This window comes from Balaenoptera borealis (genome assembly GCF_965194805.1).
Source record: "Balaenoptera borealis genome assembly, chromosome: 6".
Taxonomy (NCBI): domain Eukaryota; kingdom Metazoa; phylum Chordata; class Mammalia; order Artiodactyla; family Balaenopteridae; genus Balaenoptera; species Balaenoptera borealis.
Window position 1 is genome coordinate 62,503,976 of NC_138863.1, and position 19,774 is coordinate 62,523,749.

A 19,774-nucleotide genomic window follows, 5' to 3' on the forward strand; every position below is an offset into this window, starting at 1 on the left:
GTCAGTGACAGAAAACTAATACATCTGCTCTCTGCCAGACCCAGGTCACTGGTCTCATGATGCCAGGCAAACATGCCCGCCATCTTGCCCAAGACTTGGTGTTCCTTCTCCTATAATTTCCGTCTACCCTTCTCTTTTGGTTTCTGAACTAAAGAACCTTTTTCTATGTACCTGCATCCTTGGCCTGATCCGAGCCCAATCCTCTGAATAGACTATCCTGCCACAGAACATCCTGTCATACTTTTAACACATTATTTTCAAATATGTATTCAAACTCAAGTTCAGATAATTCCGATTTTGGAAGCAGAGGCCATTACATTGCCTGCCGAAGATCTCACTTTCATCACCTCAATCTGGTGAGAAACTACATTATTCTAAAAGATCTCCAGAGAAGGCTATTTACCACCTTCCTTTCCAGAAATGACATTTCCAAATGTGTAAGACAAACATAATTTTAGACCTATCAATCAGCAAATAGTTCACCATTCTTATACATTCCTGTAAGGGAAAAAGAAATAAGACTCTATCCTTCCCCAACAGGAGCTACGGCCAAGTGAAATTTAAAGTGAATCTATAATAAATTAAATGACAAACCGTGACAACTATAAATGTCCTAAGACAATACGTACTAGCATGTCCAATAAAGGATATGGGCTCCAAAAGCTTGGGATATTAGAGGGAGACCAATTCAGGCTAAGCAAGACTACAAAAAGTAACTAGTGCCCATAGTCCACAACTTCCAGAAAGAAATTCAAGTCAACTTCTAGCTATCTTGGATGGGACACAGAAGGCAATTCAAAGAACCCGTCCAAATGTGGGAATGGAGATATCCTATCGATTCTCAAGTGCTGTCATAAAATATTCAAAATGTTTATCTGGTTTCCACTTCTCTTTACAGTCACACACTATCTTCAGCTCAGTCTGATTAATAGGAGAGTATCCGTTGGCCAAATTCTCTTCCCTAAACTCAGCTTGTAATGTGACAAAGGAATTATTTAAGCTTAGCCTTCTAGAGAAGTTTATAGAAAATGTCTCTAGTAAAATAACTCACAAATAATTATTGAGTACCTATGAGCCAGGCATGGTACTAGGTAGGTATATAATCATTCTGTCAGGTAGGTACTACTATCAACTTTTGTAGGTATGGAAACTGAGGCACAGCACAGTTAAATAGCTTCCCCAGTACCCATAGCTAGTCATGGTCAGGGACAGAATTTGAAGGTAGGCAGAGGAGAGACAAGTAAACAGATCATCACAATGTGATAAAAGTACTCTAAATAATAAAGGTTATATTCAAGAAACAGTTGAATTATCAGCATCTGTACACATATTTGACCAAATTAATCATGTTTTTGAGATTTTTGTCACCTAAACTCTATCTCTTCAGAGGGAGTCTCTCTTTCCATCTCTCTTTACTGAGTTACATGTGATGGGATTCAAAGAAGTACTCTAAGAGGTTGCACCCCAACTGAAGGTCAACACATCCTAGAACTGGATTCCCTATCAATCCAACAACAAAAGTCTGCAACTATTTCTTTAGGAGAAAAAATAATTTCATTCTCCTTAGCTCAGCATTCTCCTTGTCTCTAGGTAAAATAAAGCTGAGTTAAGAATGCTTCAATGGTCGATTGGTCTTGCCCCCAGGAGGAAGTGACCTCTCAAAGAGCTCTCTGAATCAGTTGTTACAATGCTCCACAAAGAAAAGGAGAGTGGCAATGTCAAGTAAGTGCACTGCCCTGGCACCAGGTTTCCCAGGTTCTGTAAGTCATATTAAAGAGGTGGGGAGAGAGGAGTCTGAAGTGGTATTGACACAGGCCCAGGACCCCAAACACCTTGTCCTCTCCCACTCCTCCACCTCACCTCGACTGCCCCCAGGAGGAGACATGCCTAAGGCAAGTGTATACTCTCCTCTACCTCAAGCCTTTACTTCAATCATAGGACTATAAATGATGTTGGTGGCAGTGGAATAGGGAAGATAGAATAGATGTGAGAGAGAGTTCAAGGAAAGACTTGCAGGACTTGGGAGGCTAGGAAAAGGGACACACCAAGGAAGACAAACATTATTACCCTGGGTGACCAGGAGAATGATGGTGCCATTTATAAAACAGGGAAGTCAGGAAGAAGAAGTCAGTTTGGTAGGCAGTATAACAAGTTCAAATTGGGTCTAAGCTCTACCTCTAACCAGGTACAGAAAAATCATGTGTGCTCTTGAAAACTCACTTCTTTTTTTTCACATGTAGATACAATAAGAAAAACAAAATTCCATCAGGATCAGAAGCAGAATATACTAAAGAGTAACAATAAAGCACTGATATGTTATCAGTGACTTCATGGAGTTTTAAATTATAGTAAATATATCTTACATTTCATTCGGAAAACCCGAACGAACTTTCTGGCCAACCCAATATATCATGAACTTTAACAAACTGGTATATTTATCTTAATCCAGCATTGTGAATAGAAAAACTGCTAATGAATGTCAATTTTACAAAGTAAGAATTCTCCAAAGCTTATTTTTTTTTTTTTTTTTTTAAAGATTTTTTTTGATGTGGACCATTTTTTAATTTATTTATTTATGGCTGTGTTGGGTCTTCGTTTCTGCGCGAGGGCTTTCTCCAGTTGTGGCAAGTGGAGTCCACTCCTCATCGCGGTGCGCGGGCCTCTCACCATCGCGGCCTCTCTTGTTGCGGAGCACAGGCTCCAGACGCGCAGGCTCAGCAGTCGTGGCTCACGGGCCCAGCCGCTCCGCGGCACGTGGGATCCTCCCAGACCAGGGCCCGAACCCGTGTGCCCTGCATTGGCAGGCAGACTCTCAACCACTGCGCCACCAGGGAAGCCCCAAAGCTTATTTTTAAAGTCCCACTAGCAAGTTCACATGAAGAGGATATGCCTTCCGGAATGTTCCAAAAGATGTGTATGTAGACTGTTACAAAATATTTAGTGCACCTGGCAAAGGCTAAGAGCACAGAACTAAATGAATCAAAATAAAGAGAACTCTAGTGCAGTATTTGCTAATGGCCTATTGGCTGCAAGATTAAATTATTGTCTCGCTGAGTCTCAACGAGTTTCAGGATGTGTAAGTCCCTACATACTTCTGCATACTCACCTTTAACAATCTTCAACTCTTTGTCATGACATTGGTGAGTGTTTATACTGTTTCTGAGTTTTAATGAGTAGTTTTATCTACTTGGTGTTAATCTATCATTAACCTCATCATTTCTTCTAGGTTTTAAAGGGGCCAGTCTTAGGATCTCATCAATGTGACCTCTGAAGTAAACAGAAGTAACCCAGGGTAAGGATTATGTCTTATCTTTCTTCCTTCCTCATCCACATCAATTTGTGGCACTCATCAGAGAAGCTATGTTGAAAAATCTTTGGATTGGAATCAGAAAGTCTGAACTCCATTATTCACCAGCTGGGCCCCTTTGAGCAAGTCCCTTGAAAACTTTGAGCTGAGGGTTCTTTAGTCATAGTGACCTCACTTTCTAGATCTATAAGATGGCAAGTTGGGGATGAACCATCTCTACTATCCCTTCCAGCTCTAATATTCTATGACTTCATGATTTCCAAATAAGTGGCTTTCTTATCTCAAAGAGATATCTCAAACTGAGAGACTAACCTCTCCATGCAAATTACCTAGCGAACAGTAGATCATTCTGGTCTGTGAACTGGGTGGCTGGAACCTTGAGGGGATTTTATTGCCAGTATTTTGTAGAAGGTCTTAAGGTCTATGAAAAGATGCTGGTTGCTGTGATAATGCCTCCGTCAAGGAAGATGAGCTTCAGCGACAGAGCAATTGTTTGGATGCTGGTTAATGGAGCATGTCCACGTTCCTACCTTGAAATGCAAACTTATGGCTTTTCTGATACACTTAGACTACACTGCTGCTTATTTTAGGAAGGGGGAAGACACTAATGCTCGGATTACTAGCAATATCTATGCACTAACAGCTTCAGTGCTCAATGCCAATTTTACCCAGAGGTGGGCTTGAGAATCCCAAATGTCGGTCATTACCACCTTGGCTGCCCAAAACTTCTTTCTGGAGGGAACCAAGGACAAGAAATAAGTTTTCACTATAGTTTAGCTCTACTGGTCTTTGCAGCGAAGGCCAGCAGTCAGCTTTCTTTGTCAGGGCAGTTCTCCGTAAGCCTTCTTCAAGCTAACGGGTTCCAAAGTTGTAGACTCTAAATCTTCCCCAGTCACTCCCTCCTCCCCTCTCCTAAAGGAGTTTATAGGGTAAAACTGCACCCACAACTTGATAACGCAACTGCTTTGACACCTGTCATCTCCTTATCCATCCCGGGCATGGTCCCCTGAGTTCTGTTGAGGAGGCTGGCCCTTTCCTCAGCCATGAGCTGGAGAAAAATAACTGTGAAAAGCTCTGGGACTGAGAAAAGACTTGCACCTCTGCATGGTGCAAGAAAATCCCAGAGCAAGCCATCTTCATTTTGGTTGCCACCCCCTCACTGGATAACTTTAGCAAATTATTTAATCTCCCTGTATCTCTTCTTCCTATGCAAACTAAACAACCCCTTCCTCATGGGTCTTATCGGAAGCACTGCTTAGGAAAATGCAGGTTACCCAGCTTTTTCTATGGCACCAAAATGTTAATAGTAGATATCATTAGGTCACTGATGTATGGGTAATATCCATTTTATTTATTTACTTCTTTAAAACTTTTTGCATTTTCTAAAATGTCTACAGGGAACATGGATTATTTCTATAACAAAAAAGAACAAATTTTGTCTGTTTTTCTGTCTTGAAAATGTAAATAAGTATTAGAAAGTTTGCCTTGATCTTCAAGGGTGTGTTTCCTTCCTCAGGGGTATGTACTGGCTGTGGGGATTCTTCATCAGCAAGGTGATAGGTTAAAAGTGTTGTCTTGGTTGTAAAACTAGGGTCCCATGAATTTAAAAAGAATTAAAGAAATTCTCTTCTCAACCATATTCTTTTCCATTGTAAGCACCAGACTAGAGTTAGTACTTACACTTTCTCAGGCCACCACGATCCCATGAAATGCCCTACGATTACAGTTTCATTTCAGCCTAGACCAAGAGTAGGGCTTACTGATAAAGTTCCCAAGATAGGGGGTGAGAGCCACCCTCTATCTCTTGCAGAAAGACTTGGGCTATAAGAACCTTAGAGAACAGTTTCTCCTCATCTCAAAGTCTTCATTATCTATAAAGAACATCTGTATTAGACTGGGTGTAAAGGGGATAAAAAATAGTCAACGTATGAACTCCTGCATTCAGAAAACCTAGATTTCTCCAACCTATTTAACTTAAACCATTTATCAAATGATATATCAAAGAGCTGCTGGGCTGAAATCTCTTTCAATAATGTGATTTTTAACCAATACTTTCAAGCAAATAATATTATAGTAGCACCATCCACCATAAGGAAAAATATGTTTTGGTCTTATAAAAAATGATTTACCAAACTTAAAAAACAATAGATGTTATTCAGACTATTTTATTTTTCCACTAATATTTTAAAATGTCATTAAAAATGCAATTAGGTTTGCTCTATATGGTCTGATTTCTCATCTTAGTAGAATTGATCATGTGATCCAAAATTATAACCAAAGGTCAAGATTAAAATTTCACTCAAGTACAGAAGCAAAATGCTGTTATCTCAAGAGCTAAATTTCAGCTTACAAAAAGGCAAAGCAAATAAACCTAAAGTTATTAATCTTTGGCTGACCTTGAGCCCCAAAATACAGTCAATAGACTGGCAAATAAGATGGGCTGAGAGGTAGGAAGGCAAATAGGATTCTTAATTTTGCTTACATAATTCACACAGCATAATTAATAAATGTTATTGATCATAAAGATTTCTAAAATAGAATATCCCTGGAATTGTAAACTGCAGTTATAAATATTCCAGTGGCAAATATTATTCATCAGTTTTACATACAAACATCTTAAAGTGTTACAAGCTGAGATACTGAACAAGCACATGAAATCTCTTCCCTTGGATGAAATATAACTTTGAGGGAGGATACATTTGAGATTTGAGGTTTTTTGCTAAGAGGATGTGGACTAGAAGAACTGAAATTTATGGGGGGGGGGGGTTTCTCTTTTTTTTTTTTTTTTTTTAGTTTATTGATAAAACTCAAGACTAGAACTGAATCTATACTTTGTATGCTGAGAAATTGCCAGAAATAATTTAAATTATACTGTTCTTATGAAATTCAGAAAGGTCTCTAATTAAAATATGATGTCTACAAGTCTTTTTTCAGGATTGTAACATTCAGCTTATGCCTTTAGAAAAATAAAACAAGGTTCAAATTAAAAACACTCAGGGCATCCCTGGTGGCGCAGTGGTTAAGAATCCGCCTGCCAATGCAGGGGACATAGGTCCGATCCCTGGTCCAGGAAGATCACACATGCCGCGGAGCAACTAAGCCCCTGCGCCACAACTACTGAGCCCGCATGCTGCAACTACTGAAGCCCATGCACCTAGAGCCCGTGCTCCACAACAAGAGAAGCCACCTCAATGAGAAGCCCACGCACCGCAACTAGAGAAAGCCCGCGCGCAGCAATGAAGCCCAACACAGCCCTAAATAAATAAATAAATTTAATTAATTTAAAAAAATAAAAAGACACAGAGCACGCATACACAACACCACTTCCCACCATGGCTGGTGGAGGGCAGAGGGGGACTGTTCTGGGTTTGAGGCCAGCATACACACTGATTTTTGCACTTTAAATTCCCAAAGCCCTGGGAACATATCGTTTATACTTAACCATATGGTAAGCCCTGCTCTCAAACTCAGGACCAGTATCACAGAACTCCCCTGTGAAAGGTAAATCAGCGACCCCAAATTTTTGTATGTGTCCTTAGTACTCAAAGGCTCCAAAGGAACACATTTGCTTAGAGACCCAGGATCATCCCACCACCCTCCCCAGCTCCAGCAGCTTCCCCACATCAGAGATGGGTGCTGGAAGGGATCCGAGGATTCATTAAGTCAACCCCCCTATTTCAAAGAGGAGGAAACTAAGGTGCTGGGTGAGAGGTGACCTGTCCAGAGTCACAGAGCTGGTTTGTGGCCAAACCAGGAGCAAACTCCATGGTTCCGGCATGAGGGAAGCATCTCCTGGGGATTATTATAGTACACAGAATGCTGAGCCATTGCCAAAGGGATTTCGTGTTCCATAAGCCATAGCCACACCATCCTCTGAGTGTGTAAGCACGCCCTCCATTTAAGCAGATGGAGTTCCTGCCGCCTCTCACTTCCCCTGTCCCCTCACTTTCCCTTCCGCTGCCCCTTTCCTTTGTCAGCTAGTGCTCCAATTCTACCAGAGTTCAGTTAAGGAAAGAATGAGTAGGAGTTCTATAATTCAGTTCACTTTACAGCTGTTAAGTCAGGTATTCTTACCCCAGGTGAGGAAACAGATTCGGACGGGCTAAGAAATTTCTCAAAGTCATACAGCTAGTAGGTGACGGAACTAAAGCATAAGCCTGCGACAAGAAACTAACTGGGGAGGGGGGGTTCTCCTCCACAGTACGTCTGAAAAACAGGAAGGGAAGAAAATCAAACAGAATAACTGAATGCTCCCACACGGGCATACTGCTTTATCTGCACGTAGTCTCTGGGTTCTGTCCTCCCCAGGCTGATGTCACCAGGCAAACCAGGACGCCCTTGGGAATGTCACACATTCCTACCAAAGAGTGATTTCCTTTAACGGTTTAAAACTAAAGAAGGTGTGGGGAAAAGCTGGGCCACAATAGAGCACCATAAATACAAGTCCGCACACCCCTACCTGCTCCTGCTTCACCTCCACCCCAAGGCTCCTCTGAGTCCCATTCCTAATGCTGACTGCCCGCCTCCCTTTTCTTTCCTCTGACGGCTCAAGGACCTCCGGACAGAGAAGCCAGTGCAGCGCTGGCCTGGCCGTGAGCTCCCTCTCCCTTTCTTGGGGCTGAGCCCCTGTGCCCTGGGCGGGGCAGTGGAAGCACCGACCGGAGGGTAGCCACCAGGTGATTTGAGACTCAGAGCTCAGGAAGAGCAGGGCGGGCTCTGACGTTTCTTCAGCAAACACTTCTGCCCCTGCAGGAACAGTTCTTCCTCTTTGGTGGACGAAGAAGGGGAAACAGCAGGTGTCTTGCCCTTCTCACCTCCCCAGAGAGGGGTGGGAGGACAGCCTGGAAAGTTCCAAATGCTCACGGAAGCTATTACTTTGAAACATCTCACTTAGCACTGAGCAGAAGGCAGGATGGGGAAGGGAGGACATGAGGCCCCTGCTCTGGGCTCACGTGCTTCTGCACATCTGGGAGCTGAGGCCTCAGATGGGGTCCTATATTTAGACCCGCCAGGAGGAGGGTAACAACAAGTCACCGCCACCTCCAGGGCCAGCCCCCCACCTCCACACTGACAGATGACATATGACTCAAGCCCACAGAGCTCCAGCTGAGAGGGGAGCTACCGCTGAAGCTGAGGGTGCAATCGAGGGCTGCACCAGTCACTCTGCCCTTGTCCTGGGCCCTTTACCCACCGGAGCCCCAGGTGCCTGGGTTGTGCTCCAGGCCCCCTGAAGGCAGAACCACTCTGGGAATGCAGGCAGGGTCAGCCCCAGAATGAGAAGGGAGGGAATCCCTGCTTCTTAGAGACTGACACAGGAATCTGGAGGGAACCAGGGAACACAAATGGCTACAGAATCTCAGAGGTGAATGTCTTGGGGGAAGACACACAGGTCTTTCAGCCAAGGATCCAAGGTTCTAAACCCCTCACTTGAACCTGTTGAGCAACCAAAGCCTACATTCTTCACAGTGAAGTAACTGGCAGATGGGATCCCAAGAATCCTCAGCCTTTTAAAACAGAGTCAGGTAAAATCAGACCCTAAAGGTCTTGCCATTGCCATTGTTTCACCCTTATTGAGATCTTGGAGAGATCCCACCTTCCTTATCTGACTAATACCAGAGGCACGGAATGTGAGAGCTGGAAGAGGCTTTTCCCCCTGGAAACCATACATGTTCTCTGAAACACAGAAGGGACCTAGGAGGCAGAGACTACCCAGGCCAGTCTCCTTCCAGCTGAGAACAGGATAGGGAGGGTTGGGCTCAGGCAATAGGCACCACCATTTTTAAAGCACTTACTATGCTGGGTACTGCAGCAAGCACTCAGTACATCGTTTCATTTTGTCCTCTGACGCTGTTGGTCAGTGGTTAGGTAGGTAAGCAGGGTATCTATGATTTGCTCCCAGGTCTATCTGACTCCAAAATTTGTACTCTTATCTCTTCTACCAAACGTGAAGCCATATTAAAATAACTGAACCACAATCGCTTTTTTAAAATGACTGGCAGAGCTATAACTATTTAAAATCCAAATCGCCTAAATTCTATTCTGAAGAACTTTGTTATTTTATTTTTCCAGATCTTTCCCTTGGGCATTAATTACATTGGTTTCTAGTGTCATGTTGAAATATTGCACTTTCCTCAACATATTAGGAAGTATAATTTTTATCTAAAATAATTTTTAAATTGGAAAAGAAAGATATTCATCTTATCTGGTACACTGGTGGTTGCAATTAAACGGTTTGCTCTAGTATAGTGGCTAAGAGGGAGGATTTTGGAGCTAAATACCTGGGTTAAAATCCTGGTGGCATCACCTAACAACCTGTCCAAGGACAAGAACAGTACTTTCTGTGACTTATTTACTTTCTCTAAAACATTGGACTAGTAATAGCAGTAACTTTATGGGGTTATTGTAAGGATTACAAATGAATTAATTCATACAAGGCACTTAGTGCCTGGCACATAGTAAGCACTCAACAGATGCTATTAATTCTTATTAGGTACCAAACCCATTAGCTAGAGCTTAGGGAACAAAATGGTAATAATGACAACAATAGTATTTCAGCTCTGTAGTGGTTTATGGCTTTCTCAGCCCCTCAACACAAAATATCTCTTTTGTCATTTCTATTCCTGGCAATGCCAAAGGAAATAGCATTATTGTATCATTTAGCTAGGAACAGCATAATTAACGAAGGCAAGAGTGGTTGCAAAAAGCCTGCGATATTTCTGCATTGGTGTAAGCCAGTTGTTATGGCAACCGTCCCCAGTCAACCCTTTGCCAGGGAGAGAGAGACCCATTTTTGGAGCCGTCACAGGACATCTGTTTCTCCACTCAGCTGATTAGCTCTTGTTTGCAACAATTAGCAGATGGAAGTAAAAATGAAAAAAAAAATTTTTTTAAAGAAGCAAATATTTATTTTATCCACAAGTCTGCTTTCTAATACAGAAGCAGACCTTTGGCTATTTTAGGAAGATTCCAAGTAAACTGGATCCTTAATATATAGGCTGCTTCTCTCATTGGTGGGATGGCAAAGTATAGTCAACCTATAAATTACAGGTGATAGGTCCTTCATGTATGTCTTTTAAAATGATGTGTCTCCACCACTACTCCATCTCTGCACGGCTTTGTTGCAGGAGCTGACTCAGCACACACTTTCCACACTGTACATCCCATATGAACACACTGAAGCAGAAGAAGACAAGGCTGGTGGGCTAGGAAACCTGAATTCTGGGGGCAAGTCTGCTCTGAACTAGCATGAATAGTATCCTCTCCCTGCTTTAGTTTCTTCACCTGTAAAATGTAACTTGGATTCCCATGCTCTTTGAAAAGCCAAACAGCTCCAGTATTTACCAGATACGTGAATTTGGGCACAATACCTCCTATCCCTCTTTGAGCCTCATTTTCCCCAGTGGTAAAATGAAGAAAATAATATCTACTCTAGAGAGCTGTTGTGAGAATGAAATAAAATAATGTATTAAAAAAGCACCCGGGGCTTCCCCGGTGGCACAGTGGTTAAGAATCCAATGCAGGGGACACGGGTTTGAGCCCTGGTCCAGGAAGATCCCACATGCCGCAGAGCAATGAAGCCCGTGCGCCACAACTACTGAGTCTGTGCTCCAGAGCCCTCGAGCCACAACTCCTGAAGCCCAGGCACCTAGAGCCCGTGTTCCACAACAAGAGAAGCCACCGCAATGAGAAGCCTGTGCACCGCAACCAAGAGTAGCCCCCGCTCACCTCAACTAGAGAAAAGCCCGCGCGCAGCAACGAAGACCCAATGCAGCCAAAAATAAATATATTAAATAAGTAAATTTAAAAAAAAGAAAACTAAATGACTTACTGGGCATACAGTATCTGACACGTTAGGCACTTAGTTTCAAAAAAAAAAAAAAAGCACCCATCCCAGTCCCGGTGTATTAGTGGGTGAGTCCTCAGTAAGTGAAAGTTTCCTTCCCACTGTATACTTGCTTAGTAGGTGGAATATTCAAACTATCTGACAATCAGCTGCACACGGCACTGAAGCTGGTCCTTGAGGTCCCCTTCCTGCCAGACATTACCCCCTGGAGTTGCTGGATCATTAGAAAATCTGGGTGTCCCAGTGAAAGAGACAGGCACCTCTCGTGGCCAAGGAGCACTCAAGGGGTCTGGATGGCAGCCACTCACCATCTAGAACAGAAGTATTTCAATATTTTAACAATCAGCATGGTCACACCAGTGCATCCCAGCTAACTGTAAGGCATTATTTTAACAGAGACTACAAATATCCTCAACAAAAACAATAATGATGACGTTGGTTACTTTTCTTGGGTTTCAGTCATTTATAACTATTCAGTTTAATTCTTCACTACATGTGATGGTGGGAAAGGTAGATTAAAGGATCAACTACCCTTAACCCCCTGTCATCACTATAAATAAACATAAATTAGGCTTGTATCCCTTTTTTGCTATAGACCAGGATATTAATCTGGCAGGTGTTTGATGGAAATACTAGCCAAGCAATACCAATACTGACAGTGGGCATGGGTTGTATTGCAAGTGCCTTAGTTCACTGAGTCACAACACAAAGATTCCAGTCACTGTTACCCAACTACCCACCCAGTGTCCCTGGGCAGTTAGACTGGCAGAGCCTTGGATTCCTTGTCTATAAAATCAATGTTGGGCTTCCCTAGTGGCGCAGTGGTTGAGAGTCTGCCTGCCAATGCAGGGGACACGTGTTCGAGCCCTGGTCTGGGAGGATCCCACATGCCGCGTAGCAACTAGGCCCATGAGCCACAACTACTGAGCCTGCGCGTCTGGAGTCTGTGCTCTGCAACAAGAGAGGCTGCGACAGTGAGAGGCCCGCGCACCGCGATGAAGAGTGGCCCCCACTCGCTGCAACTAGAGAAAGCCCTCGCACAGAAACGAAGACCCAACACACCCAAAAAAATTAATTAATTAATTAATAAAAAAAAAATCAATGTCATCATGCCTAACTGGCATCCTCACAGGTAGTGAGCACTTAAAAATAATATCTGTAAAAGTTCTATGCAGATGTGGGATGTTATTATTCTATTCTTATAAGAAACTGGCTACCAGGAGAGAGGGAAGGAGAAAAGAGGCAATAAACATGGGTAAAGGGAGGACTGTGTTAACATATACACACGGCTGAGATACAAGCCAAAGTCACAGGCAGGGAGGGAGACCGGGGACTCGGTGTCAACAGAAGGCTGAGGGAAGTGACCTGAGCCAAACATCTCAGGAGATAATCCAAAGATGCTTGGCCAGAGAGCAGGTAGGACAGCACAAAATTCTCAAGGTACTGAGGGCTCACGTGAGAAGGCAGTTTGTTATGGTATGTCCAGAAGAACATATGGTACATTCTAGCACATCCAGAAAGAAAGAACTGTGTTTGCCTCAAACACCTTAGGCTGAGAGAGACCTCTGTGTGTGTGTGCGTGTGTGCGTGTGTGTGTGTGCGTGCGCGCAGACAGGCAAAGCTGAGCTCTCCAACTAAGCTAGCGCCTGTAACATGCGGATCTGTAGGTTACAAATGACTGACTGATTACCTTGGAAATCTGAATTATTTACTACAGAGGAGGGATGTTAAGTATTTGGAGGGTTGTTATAGGTTGAATCGTGTTCTCCAAAAATAAAAAGATATGTTAAGGTGCTAGCCCCCAGGACCTCAGAATGTGAAATTATTTGGAAATAGGGTTGTTGCAGATGTAATTAGTTAAGGTGAGGTCATACTGAAGTAGGTGGGTCCCTAATCCAATATGACTGGTGTCCTTACAACATGATGGCCATGTGAAGACAGACAAACAGGGAGAATGCAATGTGATTACAAAGGCAGATATTGGCGATACGGAGCTGCTAGCCAAAGAATACCAAAGATTGCCAGCAAACCACCAGAAGCTAGGAAGAGGCAAGGAATGATCCTAGAGGCTTCAAAGGGAGCATGCCCTGCCAACACCTTGCTTTTGGACTTCTAGCCTCCAGAACCGTGAGATAATAAATTTCTGTTGTTTTAAACCACCCAGTTTGAGCTACTTTGTATGGCAGCCCTAGGAAACTAGTATGGAGTGGCCACGGCTTTGATCCCAGACAGGAGGAGAACCCACTTTAACTTCTTGGCTGGCCAAGGGCAGCCCCAAGGGAGTAAAGGGGGTGTCTGTTGGATTGTACCACGGGCGCTTTCACTGGTGGCTGCTAGAATACTGGAGCCCCTGCTGCCCCTCAGACACTCACAGACGATGTTGTCATAACCGCCCTCAGGTCTGTCCCTAACAATGAAGCCATGCAACTTGCAGCAGTCACTGCCAGGGAAATCTAAGAACCTGGGTTTCTGATGGCTTTACTGAGCTGCTGAATCAACAAAGTCTGGAACCACCTACCTCTGTACTCACAGGAGAAACTTCATTTCCTATTGCTGAAGTCATTTTGCTCAGGGTAATCTGTTAAATACAGTTTCTATGTTGAGCATCTTTCTTTCTCTCTTAAAATCATCTTCCTGAGTCACAGTATGCTACTGACGTACTCAGTTTGTAAAAAACTGTACTGACCTTGACTTTTAGATTAACTCTTACTATGCCAGCCAATATTTCCCCAGTAGCATTGTCTCAAAGTACTATCACACTAAGCGCACCCCCTAAAATTTTTCTCCTCCTACACTGCTGAGTTGATACTGTTTTTACCCAGCATCTTTCAACTTTATGAGTGTCCACATGAGATGGCAAGAGGAAATAAGTGGAGAGTGTCGTGAATATGGTAGTCAGTTCATGCTGCAACTTCAAGCTGCCCCGGTGAACTGCTGGTTTGGACTGCATGACAAAGTTTGATGGTGGTCTGGTCACATTCCATTAGCTACCTGGTTTGAAGCATAGCCTATTTGAATTAAATATTGTAGTTCGGCTGGTGAAATCAAAATGGAAATACAAATGGGAAAAGAATAATTTGGTTCAATTTCTCAAAAATAAAATAGGATCAAGGATCATTCTGCTGCGCTTTCAAAATAAAAGCACTGGTGGCATGCAATGGTTTTATTCCACTGGCATTGGCATGGCATACATTGCTGTCATATTTAATCTAAATACCACTTATTCACACAAGCAGAAGTGAAAGCATATTAGGATCAGTATACTATGCAGGCCACCATATGAAGACAATGTCCATTTGAACCACTACTGATTATACTTTCAAGGACTCGTCTTGACCCAAAGCCTGGCTCACGGAAAAGAGTATAACTGTTTGTTGAATGGAATGCTACTTAGCCATAAAAAATAATGAAATAATGCGATTTGCAGCAACATGGATGGACCTAGAGATTATCATACTAAGCAAAGTCAGTCAGACATAGAAAGACAAATACCATATGATATCACTTATATGTGGAATCTAAAATATGATACAAATGAACTTATCTCCAAAACAGAAACAGACTCACAGACATAGAGAACAGACTTGTGGTTGCCAAGGGGGAGAAGGGATGAGGGAGGGATGGATTGGAAGTTTGGGATTAGCAGATGCAAACTATTATATATAGAATGGATATACAACAAGGACGTACTGTATAGCACAGGGAACTGTGTTCAGTATCCTGTGATAAACCATAATGGAAAGGAATGTGAAAAAGAATATATATATATATATATATATATATATATATATATATATATATATATATATATATATATGCATATATATAACTGAATCACTGCTATATAGCAGAAATTAACACAACATTGTAAATCAGCTATACTTCAGTAAAATAAAAAATTGTTTTAAAGTTTGTTGAATTGAACTGACAAATGGAAGATTATTCCTGTGGACACTCTTAGAAGACTCTTTGTCTTTTAAGAAAAAGAGTAATTCTCCATTTGGAAAATAAAAATGTGAGGTTTGTGTAGGACTGAGTCTCAAGAACTGCAGCCTGGTCCCAAAGCATCTTGGATCCAAGCACACATCCTGAGAGAATCTCTGAGTCATACACAGAGCAACTGGGCACTTGCTCCTGAGAGGCACTGTCAAGGTCTCCATCCCATAATCTGCCTACTCCTCAATTTATCCACTACAGCAGGCAAGATGCAACACTGGCTTTTCCCTGATGAGAAGGGAACCAGTTCCAGGCAATCTGGGCAACAGAAGCTCACCATGGACCACTAAACTGTCCCTAAATAGAAACACTCCACATATTTTCTTCAACCCAGCTGAAACTGAAAAGTCACAAACACCTCATGAGAAATGTACAAAGCCAAGAGTAGGTTTCTCTTATTTGTATTTTGTGGTTCTGAGAACACCAACTTGCCGCGGATTGTAACGGGAACACCATCTTTTGAGTTATGCCACGCTAAATATTAGTTGAGTGGCCTCAGTTATGCTTTCCTTTAATAATAAATTAATCAAAATCTACAGAGAGGGCTTCTCTGGTGGCGCAGTGGTTGAGAATCTGCCTGCCAATGCAGGGGACACGGGTTCGAGCCCTGGTCCGGGAAGATCCCACATGCCACGGAGCAACTAGGCCCATGAGCCACAACTACTGAGCCTGAGCGTCTGGAGCCTGTGCTCCGCAACAAGAGAGGCTGCGATAGTGAGAGGCCCGCACACCGCGATGAAGAGAGGACCCCACTTGCCACAACTAGAGAAAGCCCTCACACAGAAATGAAGACCCAACACAGCCATAAATAAATAAATAAATAAATAAATAAAAGACAGTGGGTTTGAGTGTCAGCCTGTGGGTTCAAGTCCCAATCTGAGTTTAAAAAAAAAAAAAAAATCTACAGAGAAATTTGTGAATACCAATAGTTTTAAAGCCCTCCTCAAACTACCCTCCAAATTCATCTTCTCCTTCGACTTTTTTACCGATGTATTCATTCATCCAACAGATGCTTATTGAGCATCTAGCCTGTATCAAGCACTACACTGAGAGCTGGGCATCCCAAGTCCCTGCCAGAGTTTAGAGTCCAGTTGGGAGACCTGCTTACCAAAAACTATTGGGTTGGCCAAAAAGTGCCTTTGGTTTTTAAGTAAAAATAAAAGACACATTTTTCATTTTCACCAAGAACTTTATTGAACAACGTATTCACCGCTTTATTCCACTACTTTCTGCCATTTTTCAGGCAAATTCATCATTCCATCTTCCCAAAACTTTTTATCTTTTTGAGCAAAGAATTCTTCCAGGTGCCTTTTACAGTCTTCCAGGGAATTGAAATTTTCTCCATTAAGAGAATTTTGTAAAGACCAAAATAAATGGAAATATGAAGGTGCAATATCTGGTGAATATGGCGGATGAATCAAAACTTCCCAGCCAAGCTGTAATGGTTTTTGCCTGGTCATCAAAGAAACATGCAGTCTTGCATTATACCGATGGAAGACTATGCATTTTCTGTTGACTCATTCCGGATGCTTTTCATTGAAGTGCTGCTTTCATTTGGTCTAAGTGGGAGCAGTACTTGTTGGAATTAATCATTCTGTTTTCCAGAAGGAGCTCATAATAGAGGACTCCCTTCCAATCCCACCATATACACAACATCACCTTCTTTAGATGAAGACCAGGCTTTGGTGTGGTTGGTGGTGGTTCACTTCGCTTGCCCCACGATCTCTTCCGTTCCACATTATTGTACAGTATCCACTTTTCATTGTCTGTCACAATTTGTTTTAAAAATGGAATGTTTTCATTATGTTTAAGTAGAGAATCGCACGTGGAAATACAGTCAAGAAGGTTTTTTTTTGCTTAACTTATGTGGAACCCTAACATCAAAGCGATTAACATAATAAAGCTGGTACAAATGATTTTCATTGCTTGATTTGGGTATTTTGAGTATGTCAGTTATTTCCTGTGTGGTATAACATTGATTGTTCTCAATTAATGTCTCAGTTTGATCGCTGTCAACTTCAACTGGTCTACCCGATCGTGGAGCATTGTCCAGTGAGAAATCTCCAGCACGAAACTTTGCAAACCACTTTTGACACGTTCAATCAGTCACAGCACCTTCTCCATACACTGCACAAATCTTTTTTTTGCATTTCAGTTGCATTTTTACCTTTCTTGAAATAATAAAGCATAATATGCCAAAAGTGTTGTGTTTTACTTCCATCTTCAATATTAAAATGGCTACACAAAAATTCACCAATTTTGATAAGTTTTTTTTCAATGCACACTGATATGACAGCTGTCACAATACAATCTAACAAAATTGTTTCGAATGAAGTTAAAGACAACTAAGTGTTACTAGAGCCATCTTAAGGAAAAAACCGAACAAACCTTTTGGCCAACCCAATACAATACAATGGCCATGGTTTGCTAATGGAGGGGGTAAAGGCTGCAGTGGAAACTCAGGAAAAAGAGCCTCAGTCGGCCAAGGATGAGGGAAGGTTTCCTAGGGGAGTTGCATTTGCGCTGAGACTTGAAGATTGAGGAGGAATGTTCCAGAGTTCTGAGGGCCATCCCAGATGATGTAACAATATATAGAAAGGTTTAAAGGAATGACACATAAGGATAGATTTGGAGAATTACCTGTTGTTCACTTCTGTTGAGGCATTAAAAACAAGTAAATTGGGGAAAAGTAACCTGAAATGAGGCTGGACAGTACAGAAGCTGGAATATGAAGGGCTTTGTTCCCCATTCAAAGGAATCTTGACTTTGCCCTACAGTGTTTCTCAAAGTGGGGTTCATGAGGTCCCTATGAAAATTTTTATGTTTTTGCTTTTGTTTCAATGATAGTTTTATTAATAATAATAAAATGGGAGAAGTTGCAGTAAAAACATGTTCCAGATCATCTGGATGGCTAATTGCCACACAATTTCAGTGCCCATATTTATGTTTATTATTAAGCTGGCACCAAGCCAACAGAGATGTGCCAGTTAGAGACCAAAGGAGATGCTGTTTAAACAAAGAGATCACTCTCGCTGAGTAAAGTGGTGGGAGAACTGGGTCACCACATGGTATGTGGTAGTAAGGTTGACAAAATAACTCAAAATAATCCATGCCGTCATGCTCTGAAACATATTCACATTGCAAAGGACAACTGAGTTTCACAAAACAATGTCATTTGTCTCATTAAATTAAAGCTGTTTACTTGAACACTGCTGGCTTTGTAGTTTTTTCATAATATATTTTTTTCTCTTTTGGTTTTATAGCATTACAAATATAAATGACTAGATAAGTGTATGTCTAGTTTCATGGTTTTTAAAATCAATTTAAGATTTAAGTAAACATTGGAATCTGCAGGGATTTTCTTTTTCTCTAAAATGGGTCTGTCCATTATCCAAGTATGAAAGAGAAGGCCATTGAGATGGAATACATTTGAGCATATTGGCGTAAGCCGATTACTGTGTTAGGAGACCACCTTGGCAGTCACACAGAGGAAGGAAAGCCCAGGGACAGAATGGAGATGGAAAGACCTCTAAGGAGATGATTGCTGAGTCCTCTTATTAAAAGAACCCATTTTCTTGATACAAGAGAGCTGCTCTCAGGCCAGAGTGCTGTGGAATTAAAAGGCTGACCTGACAAGCAAAGCTGTACAGTGCCCCTGTTTCAGGGTATGCGGTATCTAGTCCAAAGATTCCCCAAACTTCTACATGTGTCATTTCATAGAGGATTCTGTGGTAATGCCAGTACTAAATTAGGGTGAAATCCCAGGTTTTACTACAGAGCCAAAAAAGTACACAAGAGAAGTTGCTATGTATCTGGTAACAAAAAAACAACCAGGACTACGGCATATAGTTCTGTAAGCCCGCTGGAGCTGAAATCTGTCTCTTCACCAAGACACGTGTCACTGGGGCTGCATCTATCCAGGGGAGGTGACCTTTTCTAATTTACACAATGGCTGGATGAACTTGTCAAGCCAGGACCCTTGGAGAGGGCTGCATCTTCTGGAGGGGGCACCTTTTTCTAACTGCATGAAGGTATTCTGTGGGCCAGCTGTGACTTAATCCTGATTTTCTGAAATTAAGTTCTGGCTTGTCATCATTATCACTCACCAAACCAGAACTCTCACAGTTCAATGAGGATAAAGGATTTTCTTTTTCCTGAAAGTTTTGTGAAGTGTGTGACCTTCCCATAAAAAGGCATAGTACCAAGGCTCTCAGCAAATACAAAGAAATAGCTGCCCTCTGCTTACCTCAGGGGCCATCCAGAATGGGGTGCCGACAGATGTGTTTCTCCGCAGACGTGTACTGGTGAGTTGAGCTGAGACGCCTATAAGAAAAGGGTGTCACAATTCAGCAGTGAGCAGAAGGTGATGCTAGACCAGGGGCTGGCAAACTTCTTCCATAAAGGGTCAGACAGTAAATATCTTAGGCTTTGCGAGCCTAAGGCTCTGTCACAACTACTCAACTCTGCCATTGTAATGTAAAAGCAGCATAGACAACACAGAAGCAAATGAGTGTAGCTGAGTTTCCACAAAAATTTATTTATGGATGCACAGTTTTCACGTGTCATAAAATATTTTTCTTTTGATTTTTTCCCAACCATTTAAAAATGTAAAAACCATTCTTAGTTCA

General features: G+C 42.2%; 1 protein-coding gene across 1 annotated transcript in view; it reads right to left on the reverse strand.

The window, feature by feature from the left end:
- The window catches only part of MYO3B (myosin IIIB), a 442,582-nt gene that overhangs the window by 399,647 nt on the left and 23,161 nt on the right, over positions 1-19,774 (reverse strand). Inside the window, exon 5 of the mRNA XM_082395388.1 lies at positions 19,393-19,469. Within this exon, the coding sequence (XP_082251514.1) occupies positions 19,393-19,469 (77 nt within the window). The remainder of the gene's footprint in view (positions 1-19,392; positions 19,470-19,774) is intronic.